Genomic DNA, 12313 nt, shown 5'->3' with positions numbered 1-12313 from the left:
TGACTGATGGGATGTCTTTGTTAGTCCCAAATCTGCTAAAAATGCTTGTAAGTCAGCTCAAGGAGATACTGATATAAAAAATGCACCATTAGACATTGACATTCTAAGCAGTTTGGACCAGATCCACGGAAGGTTTTAAATGACTAACATACTTCACTTTCTAATGTAAACTACTAAGAAGTCTAATCCTGTGCTCAGCTCGTGCTTTATTCACCTGCACCAGAGATCCAAAGGCCAGGAAGGGAAAAAGCCCATAGTGGGGGGTGTGGGTGGGGGCTGGGGGGTGTGGGGTGTATTTATTGCTCAGAATAGTCAGTTTCCAGTCTGTCTTTAAATTAGCATTTCACCATTTTCTAATGGTGTGAAAGAATTTTGGAGACTTAGGTGATGTAAGAGGAGTCGTGGCTTCCCCATCCCTGGAAGTGTTCAAGGTCAGGTTGGATGGGCCTTTGAGCAGCCTGGTCTAGTGGAAGGTGTCCCTGCCTGTGCCAGGGGGGTTGGAACTAGCCGATCTTTAAGGTCCCTTCCAACCCTAACCACTCTGTGGTTCTGTGATTCTATGATCTGTATGCCACAGCCTACCGCCAGAGAGCTAGCTTCTTTCAGAGGTGGATAGAGCATGTGGGATCACGACCTTGCCCCAGTTCTAGCATAAGGAGGGGTCAGAATCCTGATCCGAGCTCCTTCTTGAGCATCCTGAGCACCAACCAGCAGCGTCAGGGAACGGCGGGAGGTGCCTTCTTGGCGGGACCGGCACCAAACGCCCGAAGGGACTGCTCCCGGCTTCTCCTGAAGGCCAGCGTGCGGTGCGGTGCGCGGTGCGGTGCGGTGCGGGGTGCTCCAGGCCGGGCTCCGCTAGGTGGCGGATGCGGAAGGGCTGCACGCCGCTGCGGTGGAGCGCGGCCGGACTCGGCCCTGCCTCTCCGCGCTGTATTGTCGGAGGGCACGATAGAGCGCGGACAGTTTCCTGGAGTCCTGCCTGCCCCCGTCTCTTGCTGGTTTTGTCATTAATAAAGCAGAATCGGGAAGGATCCGAGGGAGGTCTGAGACACAAAGGACCCGGTGCGGTGACAGGGTAAGAGGGCACTTCTTGGCTATCCACAGTCAGTGAGGGAGGATTGCCAAGGCAGAGAAATTCTTGAGGAAAACACAGCGGGGTGTAGCGGGAGGCGGAGAAATAAAAAACGTCTGCGAAGTTTGCAGAGGACCAGCTGGTTAAATTGTAGCGTGGTCTCTAAGCCCGTAGAGAAGCGCTTTTGCCCCTTTACAGACCAGCTGAGAGGGGACGGCTGCGTGCCCGGGAGACCGTGGCCTTTTCCATCCGTGTTTTTTTTTTAGGTTGCAAAAGTGAAAGGAAACTGGAGTCTGTAAATATCACAATAAAGCATTAAATAAAATTGTCTTATACAGAATTAAATCACAAGTTCTTTTTCCGGCTTATTGTCGTCTTTGTCTTAAGCATGCTTTCTGCTGTGCGCTCCGAAAGCAGTGATTTTGTTTCTGCAGAGTGTGTATAATGCTTCAGAAACAGCTTTAGTGTTAAACCTGGGTGTTTGGGCTAAACTTCTTAAGGATGCACCTCCAGTCCCAATTTCCCTCGGCCCAGGTAGCTGTGTCTGACAGAAAACTCGCAAAACTGAGGCGGGTGCATTTTGCAGTGAGTATGATGGCCCTTGCCGTGCACATGTGCTCTCCCCCGGGCTCACCGCCCGCCCCTGCCCCGAGGGGCTGCGCACAGGTGTAGGGGCAGCCGGGGAGCATGTGGGGTTCTGGGGGCTCCTGGCTTGGTCCTAGGTGGCCGTTAAATCCGGCTCCGGGCCCCGGAGGTTGCGAGCTGGCTGCCGGTGAACCGGGGGGGGCTCGGCCGTAGGTAACTGCGCGCTCGAGGGGCCGAGGGTGCTCCGTGCCCCAGCGGGGCTCCTCGGCTCTCGGCGCTGCGCTGTCCCCTTGCCCCGCAGCGGTGGCGGGTGGCGCGTCTGGAGCGGCGGCTTCTGCCCCACGGCCCCCGTTCGGGCGAGGGGCTCAGTGCTGGGGGCACGCTGGGGGCACGCTGGTGACCCACCGCGAGGTGCCTCGCTGAGCGGAGTCGGCAGGTGGAGTTAACGGGCTGGCCGAGAGCCGGCGGGGAGCTAGGGCGGAGAGGGCGGCAGCGAGGGGAAGCGGGGGGAGCCACGGGGCGCGCCCGGGGCGCGGTGCCGGGGGTGCAGCGGCGGAGGCGGCAGCGCGCGGCCGGGTCCCCAGCCCTCCCGCTTTTGAACCTGGGCAACGCAGAGGCGTGGAGAGGGGCAGGGGCAGCGGCAGGCGGGGACAGCGGAGCGGGCCGAGCGGATAAGGTGGGAGAGCCGCGGGAGCGGAGCGGGTGAACGAGCAAGGTGTCAGCGACTAGCGGCTGCCGCTGGTCCCCTGCGCTCCGCACCGCCCCGCACCGCACCAGGCACCATGCAGAGGTCCCCCCTGGAGAAGGCGAACATCTTCTCCAAACTTTTCTTCAGGTGGGAGCCCCGGCCACGGCGGGACACGTGCTGCCTGGGGCAGCGGGCAGGGCGGGCAGCGGCCGGGCAGGGGGTTCTGTCGGGCTTTGGGGGCCTGGCGCTGGGCGCCAGTCAGCTCTGGGGAGGTCCGAGGGCAGCGCGGTGCCGAATGAGGAGATCTCGCTTCTTTTGTTGTTGTTGCTGGCTTTTCAGCACCCGGATTGGGCTCTGTCTGTCAGGTGTCATAAACCCTCGCTGGACCTGGACAGATGTGTTTATGACAGAATTTGAGCAACCTTTGGTAAATTGCTCAAGTAGTTAATCTGTTATTTCACTGTAAACTGAGAAAACACAGCGGGGTGGTGGGGAGCTGAGGGGAAATGCTCTCGGAGCAAGGATTCTTTCTGTTTGGCTTTTTGGGTGTTCAGCATTTGCTCAGTGTGTGAGTGTACTGGAAACAGTTCCTTGTAAGCCTTTCCTAACAAGCAAAGTCTCTGTCGCTTTTTCTTTCTCACAACTTCAAATAAAAAGGGAAGAAGGAGCCAATACCAACGCCTGGGCACAGTGTGCTCTATTAGACAATATAGAAGCCTGAACATGTTTTATGTGACAATGCTAGACATAACACTGCCACCTGGAAAGAGCAAATAATTTTTCTGGCTTTGGCTCACATGCCACAGGTTTTTCCTGGGTGCTGGTTCCCCTCTTTGTTGCTGGAGGGTCTTTTGCATTGCAGGGAGGGGAGGAAACCTGTGAGTAGTGAACATAGTGACTGAAATGGGAGCAGGTGATGTAAAACCATAACATTGGCACGAGGTCTCTGCCTGAACAACTGGGGGCTTTTAGCTCACTTCAGTCCATTTGGGATAGCTTCCCTTTCCAGGTTGGCCTGGACCCTTTTTTAAAGTTTCTTAAGGAAGTGGGTCTGCATGGATCCCTCTCTGCCTGCCTCTCCCACTTGGGCTCATTTTAGCCAGATGTGATAGTGGAGAATGATCCCAAATGTAACCTGTTCCTAAAGTTTTACAAACATCCAGGTAAAGGTGAGGTCCCTCGAGGTGTCCCCCAGTGGTGCTGCAGTGGGAAAGGAGCTGCAACTGCTCTCAAATGCTGCTAGAGCCAGGGAGTGTGGATGATGGGAGTGCAAGCCTTCACAGATTCTCCGCAGAAGTTTCAGTCAGTGCTTTTCTCAAGTACAAGACACAAATCTGTAGAAAATAAGTCTGTATATTAGCCCCTTAATATTACATAAGGCTGTATATTAGCCCCTTGTTCTATTTAATTTTATTTATTTGTAAAGCTTCTATCAGAGTAGTGCTCCCTTAGAACCTGTGATGCTGAAGGTGTCAAGAAAAACACCCCTGTAAGATAAAGCAAATATACTTCTGATTCCTGCCTTACTTAAACTTCCTGTGGCTGAAACCAGATGTGGTTCATGCTTATTAAGTACATACTTAACCGTCCTTGGGCCTGACTAACCTGTTCTTTTAAAATCGTAGTCTTTAGGTCAATTAAGTGATGTTTGAATCATGCTTATCATGCATGATACATTATATTTTACCAGGTATCTGAGTGTATATAAAAAGAGGTTTATGATGAATATTGACTAGAGCAGAGAAATTTCTTTACAAAACTTTACAGAGACATTGTTTTGTAGAAGAATCAGGCTGTTAAAGTAAACCTTCAGTTCACAGGGTAAGAACAACCAAAATTACATGTGTACATCTGTGAAGTATCTAATGTGGTTCTAATACCTTTGCAATGATGTTTCTGTGAATGACAAAGTCTCTGTTTACATGCGTACTACCACATACACTGTGAATGTCTTTGTTTCTTCACAAATATTATATGAAATAAAAAGGTCACAAAAGTGAAAGCCCCAAAAGAATAACATGAATTACATCCAGTTTGGCAGCAAAGTTGTCTTTCTCTTATAAACAAACAAATAAATAAATAAACATTTGGAAAACATACATTACAGTGATGAAACACGTTAGCTTGTTTTAAAATATATCTCTTCAGTCTTCAAGGACTCCATCAGTTTCTGTCTCATCAAAAGTAGATCAGGATCAGTGCTAAAGATTATTAAAAGGTATGTTATCACATTGTAAATATTCTTCAAGGTATAATTTTTCATGACACTGAAGTATATTATTTGTGATGAGCTTTACAAAGCTGGAAGCACTTGCTATGTATCAGTAGCAAGAGATCTGTCCACTCAACTGGAAACATCCACAAAGTAGTGATTAATGACTGAGATTGGAACAAGGTTTTCTAAGATGTCAGAATATTCTGTTAGTGTTTTAACTGAATCTGTACACATCATTGGTTTCTGATACTGATTGTTTTCAGTAAGGTACTCCAGGACATGCCTACATTTAGTTCTATGAAAAGGGTGTGAGGCAGAACTCAAGGGCATTATATCTGAAACAAGTAGTCAATTCTTTCTTAAAAAAAAAACAAAACAAAACAAAAAAAGCCCCAAAAGGCATGTATGGAAAAAGGTTGTTTTTTTCCAGTGATGATGAAATAGTTGCTTTCAAGTGCAACATTGCAGAATGCTGCAGTGAAGTAACTTTTATAGAAGGCTCCTGTGCAATTATGTGTGAAGTGCCTATCTGAATATAGGGCAATAAGCTGAAGGTCATGTTAGCAGAAGTGATACTGAAGTATTAGTTGTTATTATTCAGGAACCTTTGCTGACATCAACTGTCATCCTAAAATTTCAACAATTTCTTCTTAGAAATGGAGTTTTGGTGGTTATGAAATGAGGTGTGGAGACACGTGGTGTGAGATCTTTGATTAGGATGCCAATTGGAAAACACTAGTTACTAAGTGTTTGGGGTTTCAGGGTTTCTTTTGTGTTTTGTTGTAATTTCCTTATTACATTTTCAGAGTTGATGTCTTTTGTTCCAAACCACAAGCAAGGCATTTAGCTGTGCACTGGCAACTTTCTGTCTCATTTAAAGGAAATAGAGTTTTATGCAGAAGCAGTAGTTTGCTTAACTTTGTGTTCATTGTGAAACTTCACTTCTGTCTTTACAACAGTTACTTACATTCTTGGAGTTTTGTAGGGTCAAGGCCATACCTTTTGCGACAAACAACATCAGAGTGCTTTGCAATCAGCTAGTTTTTATTGTAGATTAACTGAGATAAGGAAGTATCATTAATTAATCAATTTTTAACTGGGTACCGGAACACAGAGTTAATGCTGGAGTTTCAGAAACAGCTGCAACTTCGTGAAAATCCTGGTGGTGGTTTTTTAGTTTGTTTTTTTTGTTTTGTTTTGTTTTTTTTTGTTGTTGTTGTTGTTTTTTTTTTTTTTGGTCTTTGCTTTTTTGATTTTGTAATGTGCAAATTTAGATATTTAAATACAAGTTCAGAAAAGGCAATTCTTGTGCTCCTGTCCAACTCTCTAAGCATATAGAATCATAGAATGGTTTGAGTTAGAAGGGACCTTAAAGATCATCTGGTTCCAACTCCCCTGCCACGGGCAGAGACACCTTCCACTAGACCAGGTTGCTCAAAGCCCCATCCAGCCTGGCCTTGGACGCTGCCAGGGATGGGACAGCCACAGCTTCTCTGGGCATATGCTTTTGCTTTGGTATATAACAAATGTGACATCTCTTTTGGCAGGACTGAGTAGTTTAGTGCCTGATTCATCTAAATTCAAATGAAAAATACAAACTTAAGTCAGCTTTTGTGTCATGTTTTTTATGGGCTCAGTCAATCAGACTTGCTCTAGTTGCTTCTGTTTTTACAAACCAGAAAAATAGTAACCTGCCGCCTTTTTATACAGCTGTCCAGTGGTTCCAAGAACAATTTAGCATGTAGGGGATAAATGTTGGATTCCTTCCTTTGCTATGTGTGTGTTGGGAGGGGTAGGAAAAGGAATTCAATTCTCCACCTCACCTCTTCTGGGAAGTAGGATCAGTGTTACCAGTGTATGGTAGTGCAGGTGTTTTAATTCTCTATCTCTGGCTCAGCTATTCTTTTTAAGCATAAGAGTGGCAATGTAGTCCAGTGGATAAGAAACCTGTTTGCAAGTCCAACTTGTTTTCTGTTCTGAGTGCACTTGTTGCGAAGTCTGTTAATAGTCTTCAGGGTAGATAACAGAATTCAGGACTTAAGTTTTGAAAGTACCTAGCCCATGAGCTACAGTCACGGCTATTCTTTCTCTTTTTCTAAATTAATTCAGTTGTAATTGTAGGTTTGAGAGTGCCTTGACCAAGACAGTTCCTGGTCTGAAAAGGCATTCTCATGATAATTAGTTTGAATCTCTTTGGAGAAACAAACTAAAGCCAGACCTGCCCTAGCCAGTCCTTGCTCTATCCTTGAACTATGCACCTAAAGGTTTAATACCAAGAAGGTACTTAGTATTTTGATTCCTGAATAAAGAAGGTCTTATGTGTCTATTTTCCTGGAGAACTTTGGGATTTAATGTGTACATTTGTAGTCAGAACTTCCTGTGAACCTGTCTCAAGTTCCTAGAAATCCTGGGTATTTTATAGGAAGCTTAAGGGCCTAAATCATGTCTATACATTTCACTCCAGAGGGCAGTTGTCTGGAAATTATCATATCCAACATGTATTTGGAGCATCCCCTGTCAATACCTAGCTGTAGGATCTTGCTTGTCTTTCCTATCTGAGTAGGGAGACTCTGTGTATATTGCCAGTGATGAGCAGGTACATTTAATTGCACGGTGTGATGGCTCAGTTGCTGGGACAGCTGGCTTAGATACTTACATAAGGCAAATTTCTCACAGTATTTTCTTAAGGCCCTTTATGGGTCTAGTCCTGAGGACCCGTCTTCCTGTGATCCCAGATAATGATAAATCCTGGCTGTTAGTGATAACCAAGCACAGTTGCAGCTGCAGCACAGATTATGTCCTCATTAGACTGCCTGGTCAATTTATCTGTTGCCACAAATGGTCCTTGGAGACCTGCTGGTCTACCGGCACCTCAGAGACGTGTTTGAAACAGCAAGCTTTCTGTACTTTTGAAAGTCAGCCCCCAGATGGTTCAGAGATGTGTGTGCAAGTTTTGGACTCCTTTTGAAATTTGACTTCTATTAATATTTTCAAAGTAAAATATGAAACTTGAAGTGAGCCAGAGAAATGATGCCGAGTCTCCTACTCTGAAATAATTTTAGCCGCAGCCACTCTAATAGTGAGACCTAATTGTCTCCTGATACTGCATCTTTGGTCTAATGAGCAGAAGTGTAAACCCTGCATAGCACAATGACCTTCTCTGGCTGCTCTGTATCTCTAAAGCACAGTTGCCTGTGTTACGTTGCATCTGAGTTTCAGAAATACATGTAAAGCTGCTTTTCCTCCTGCAGGAGGAAGACCTACCATCTTGATATTCAAAATTAGATGATTAAGCATTTAAAATATTTGTAGACCTTTTTATTCTCCTCCATGCTTATTTGATTTTGGTGGGATAGAAAATAATCCGTCCCATTCTTGAATTCTTTTCTAAATACTGTAGGCAACGACAGGGAAAGTAGTATTATCTGTATTACAGAGCCTTCTAAATGCCCTAGCAGAAATTTGAAGTCTGTTGTACTAAGCACTGGAAAACATTTGATAAGGAAGTCTGTTTTGAAGGTCTTAAAGTCTAAGTAGATAGCTCAAAGGATGGGCTAAAAAGAATTTTACTAATTGTGTAGAGAAAAAAGTGGGGTGGTACAAGGATCCTGGGGGCATGTGGTGGGCTCAGTGCAGACTGCCTGAGATCTACTGTCTAGGACACTAATAGCACGGGTATTTCTGGTGTGAGGGAATTACTTCAGCATGTTTCTACTGTGAACAATTATCACCTCTTCCACACAGAAGAGTCTCAGTTTCTGAATATCTGAATGTTTTTAATATGCTAATTGTCAAACTGGTGAGAATAGCATGAGTTACTGCAGAGGAGTTCTGCAGGTTGCTGTTATCTTGTTTGTTTGTTTTCAATTCACACTCCTTTCCCTCCCTTCTGTTCTGCAGCATGTATGTACAGGTATATTGGTTGTGGGGGCAGGATGGTACCTGACATCTAGGTAATAACATGTCCCATTATGTCCTCTAAAATAAATGTCAAAAGTCAAATTAAGCTGTAGCATATAAGAAGACTTCAGTGATACATGTTGCAAAATTTTGCTGTGTAAACTTTCAGATGCAGTTCAACTGCCTTCCATGAGAGAGAGGGTACGCCTGGGTGAGATTAGCAAGAACTCACAGGCTGTGTTTGTGTATCACTCCCTCTCATACAAGCAAAAGGATCTGCATGAACATTTTTACAGTTGGCAAGTAACTAAAGAAAGGCTGCATTTTCATGAAACTCCCAAAAGGAGGAAAGAAGAAGTAGGCTTTTAGGACATATTTTGAAGCAGCATTGTTTTCCCCTTGAAACTAGAACCCTCCTGGCTGTCAGATATGGGTAAGCATCCTTCCTTCAGGAGAGGGTAGGCAGGAGAGGGGATTGATCCTAGAAAGGCAGTGCTTGGCATGGCCTGCTACAATACTAATGCCTTGACTCTATGGGCAAGGGTGTGCCATAGGAGAAAATCTTAAGTGACAGCTTGGAAAGGACCTTGATTTCTGGTATATCCCAATGTTTTAATGTTGGCACTTTTCTTTTTATACCCTGTTTTCTTTCTTTCTTTATTTTTTTAACTTTTAAATAAAGGACGTGAACCTTTATTGTATTGGAGTCAATCTGATATTTCACTTTTATCTTGTTTTGGCTTAAGTCAGTTTAAGGTTAATCTATAAAATCTGGAATGCTTTTATTTCTCTAGAGGTAACAAATACAAAGAAAAGAGAGCAAACAATCAAAAAAAAACCCAACATATCAGTCACTGGGGCTGGAACAAATTACAGATTTGTAGAGGGCCATTGCACCTGATGTGCAACTGTATGCTAACCTGTTATGAAACGTAGCTATAAATGCATGGCTAAGTCAGTGGAGTACTAAATTGGGTGAAATTTGTTGCTGTCACTTTAGTGACAATCTGGGAGATTTTAAAATTCAGTTTAATCATGAATAGCACAGCTCTGCAATTGTGTTGCTGATGCAAACTTTCTGCAATGTTCCTTGGTCTTGCAAAGGACTAGGAAAAAGAAATCTCTCTTATTCTTGCTATAGGATATATAAATGAGAAAAAAAGTGAAGATGAAGAAACATCCTCTCCTAGCCAGTCTCACTGTAGGTATGTGCTGGAACAGCCTTGCAAACCCTGTTCATAGCACATCATCACTACTATGTTATTTTGATAGCTTTGTTAAAGAAATATTTGAGGCATATATTACACTTGACTTGCGTATCTAAACAGCTGACAGATTTTAATACATTGAATGTATTCTGTCTTTGTATCTTACCCAAATATCTTTGTACCCCTAATATGTTTTGTTTTCTCTCAAAAAGAGCTCTTGGTACTTCTGCAAACCAAAATACTTCGACGATCTTACTAACTGTAAGGAGAAAGTATTGAATTTCTGCTAAAAATCTAATCTCAAAAAGTATTTAGAGATTAGATAATAATCTAAGGAGTGCCACTTTGCAAAAACTAGACAGAAAAAGGCAAGCCTTCCTGAAGAATTGCTGTGGTGTAATCCTAATTAAGATTCGCTATTGAAATCCTGGGGTTTCAGCAGAACATTGATTATTCTTAAAATGGTGCTGCTCACAGCTAGTGGCAGAGTCAATGATATTGCAGCTAAATATTTTCCATGTTAAATAACAGCTCATGTGGAAGAATTATTAGTGAAGAAATTTACATTTTAATTTTTGTGATCTGAGAAAAAGCAACAAACAAGCAGACATTAGTAGGGTCTGCATTTACCTTCCATTGTTGAAGCCCTGTAATAAGTATGTGTAAAATATAAGCTCAGAGTGTTGCATTTGCTTTTAAAGGGGAAAATACTAAGGGTTTGATATAATTTTCAGAATATAGGACATGCTATTTCAGCAGGTTACAATTCGAAACACAGTACCTCCAATACTACTCAAGGGTAACCAAGGTGCAGGAATTAGGCTGTAGTGCCTGGCCGTTGTGCTCTGTGGGTGCGATGGCTTGTCCCGTCTATTAGCAAGGATCATGCAGAGTTAGTGTCACCCGTTACAGCTGCATTGCAGGATGCTCAGAGGGCTGGTAGTGCAGAGAGTCTCCTGGAGGTACATTTCTGAGTGTAGTAGAGCTGCCACTTCCAGTACAAAGTAAGCAACAATTTACAATTTGTTCTGCCAGCAGAGTGATGGGTATCTTTTGGGAGAGCATGAGAATGCAGAGCCTCTGACAGAAGCTGGTTTGACCCTTTGAGTGTCTACTTAGTACCTCAGTCTTTGCCTGCAGTCAGTAGGCTTTTGTGGCTCTACAACACCTTGTAAAACAGGCAAATCATGGGTTGATTATGTTCCCCCAAACTGTTAAAAGAAGTGATAAGATAAAGCCAGAGGCATCTTTCTTGCTCTGTCTCCTTCAAGATTTAGATCCAGTTCCTTAGTTGCTGCAGGCACTATGCCTAACTATATTGAGCACAGGTATCAATGCTTTGTAAGAGAAGGACTTGAAGTCAATAGTCACCTTCACACCTCTCAGTATATATTGCTATGTTGTGCACAGGACACATGCTGAAATGGGACCAGCCTGATCAGGGACCCTTGTGGGAGAGCTGCTCTGCTTTGCAGGTCTTGGATAGTCCAGCCTTGCTGCTCTGTCATGGTCCCAACACCTCATGCTTCTTGACCTGACAGGCCTATTTGAGCTGGGGAATCCCTGTGCCCAGGAGGAAGATCTGCGCAGTTGGCTTAGCAGCACAGAGGCTCTTTCTCTCTTCAGTGGCATGCAAAGTAGCCTTAAGGGAGAGTCAAATCCCATTGACAAGCTGACAGTTTGTGTTAATACTCCCTGGAAAGGCAAAGACATCTGTCATAGCGGTACAATTTGTTTGAGTGAAATGAGATTGAATGTGCTGGAGAAAAAGATATCTGTAGTAAGAAATCTATTACATACTGCTAAAGTGAATGACAAAGAAATGGTCATTAGAAATCTGCCAAAAGAGAAGTTAAAACCGTATGTTATGGAAATGAAAGTTACCCACTAAGCTCATAAGGTATTTTTTGCTAGAGACAATCAATAATAGAGGTGCAACTTGTTTTCCTTCTTTTCTTTCCTACTGTATACCCTTGAAACTTGTCTCCTGCTGGGTTTCATGTGTGTGTACCCATAATAACATTCCTAGTTAGTGGCAAAACTGACAGCACTACAGATTTCTCTGTGAAAGAGTTCATTAAATGCCAGCCAGTAATCCGGTGGCATTTGCTAACGTAATGCTGTAAAGCCAATCTGTTTCCTTTCCTTCTTGCTCTCTTTCTTTCAAAATAAATTTCTCATTTTCAGTGACCACAAGAAGAAAAAAATCAGAATTAATGCTGACAAATTGTTTCTATTAAGCCAAAAAAGAGAAGAGCCATATTCACTGACAAACTCTGACTGAGCTGTGTTACCTGGTGATAAGGAAACATCCATAACTACAGATGATCTTGACAGTTTAATGTATAACCATTTTGCACTTCAAAACTTTGCAAAGAATCCCGAGCATAATGCTAAACTGGATGCTATTGGAATCTGGCAAAAGGTTCATTTTAGGAGATATTTATGTATTCTAGGTCTAATACATTCCTTTTAATAAAATACATACTGTTTACCGCAGTTCTTGACAACACAACCCAAGCAGGTGTTGAAAATGTCCCTTGAGACAAGCAGCATGTGACAGGCCAGCTCCTCCCACCATTACCACTCCAACCCAAAGCCACTTGGCACAGCTCACAAATTGGCCAGATCTAGTTAGGGTGCGA

At 43.8% G+C, this 12313-nt stretch overlaps 1 protein-coding gene across 3 annotated transcripts in view; it reads left to right on the top strand.

The window, feature by feature from the left end:
* Positions 1-293: 293 nt before the first annotated feature.
* Positions 294-12313, top strand: part of CFTR (CF transmembrane conductance regulator) — an 89306-nt gene continuing 77286 nt past the window's right edge. The window contains exon 1 of one of the 3 annotated variants that reach the window (XM_061467650.1): positions 294-1075. In XM_061467650.1, the coding sequence (XP_061323634.1) occupies positions 867-1075 (209 nt within the window). In that variant the 5' untranslated portion in view covers positions 294-866. The other 2 variants (XM_061467652.1, XM_061467651.1) reach the window with 2 other exon arrangements.

The sequence above is a fragment of the Pezoporus flaviventris genome, unplaced genomic scaffold (genome assembly GCF_033815535.1).
Source record: "Pezoporus flaviventris isolate CSIRO_AGI_PZ_B2104156 unplaced genomic scaffold, CSIRO_AGI_Pfla_v1 ptg000045l, whole genome shotgun sequence".
NCBI lineage: Eukaryota > Metazoa > Chordata > Aves > Psittaciformes > Psittacidae > Pezoporus > Pezoporus flaviventris.
This window is presented reverse-complemented; position numbering and strand designations above follow the sequence as displayed.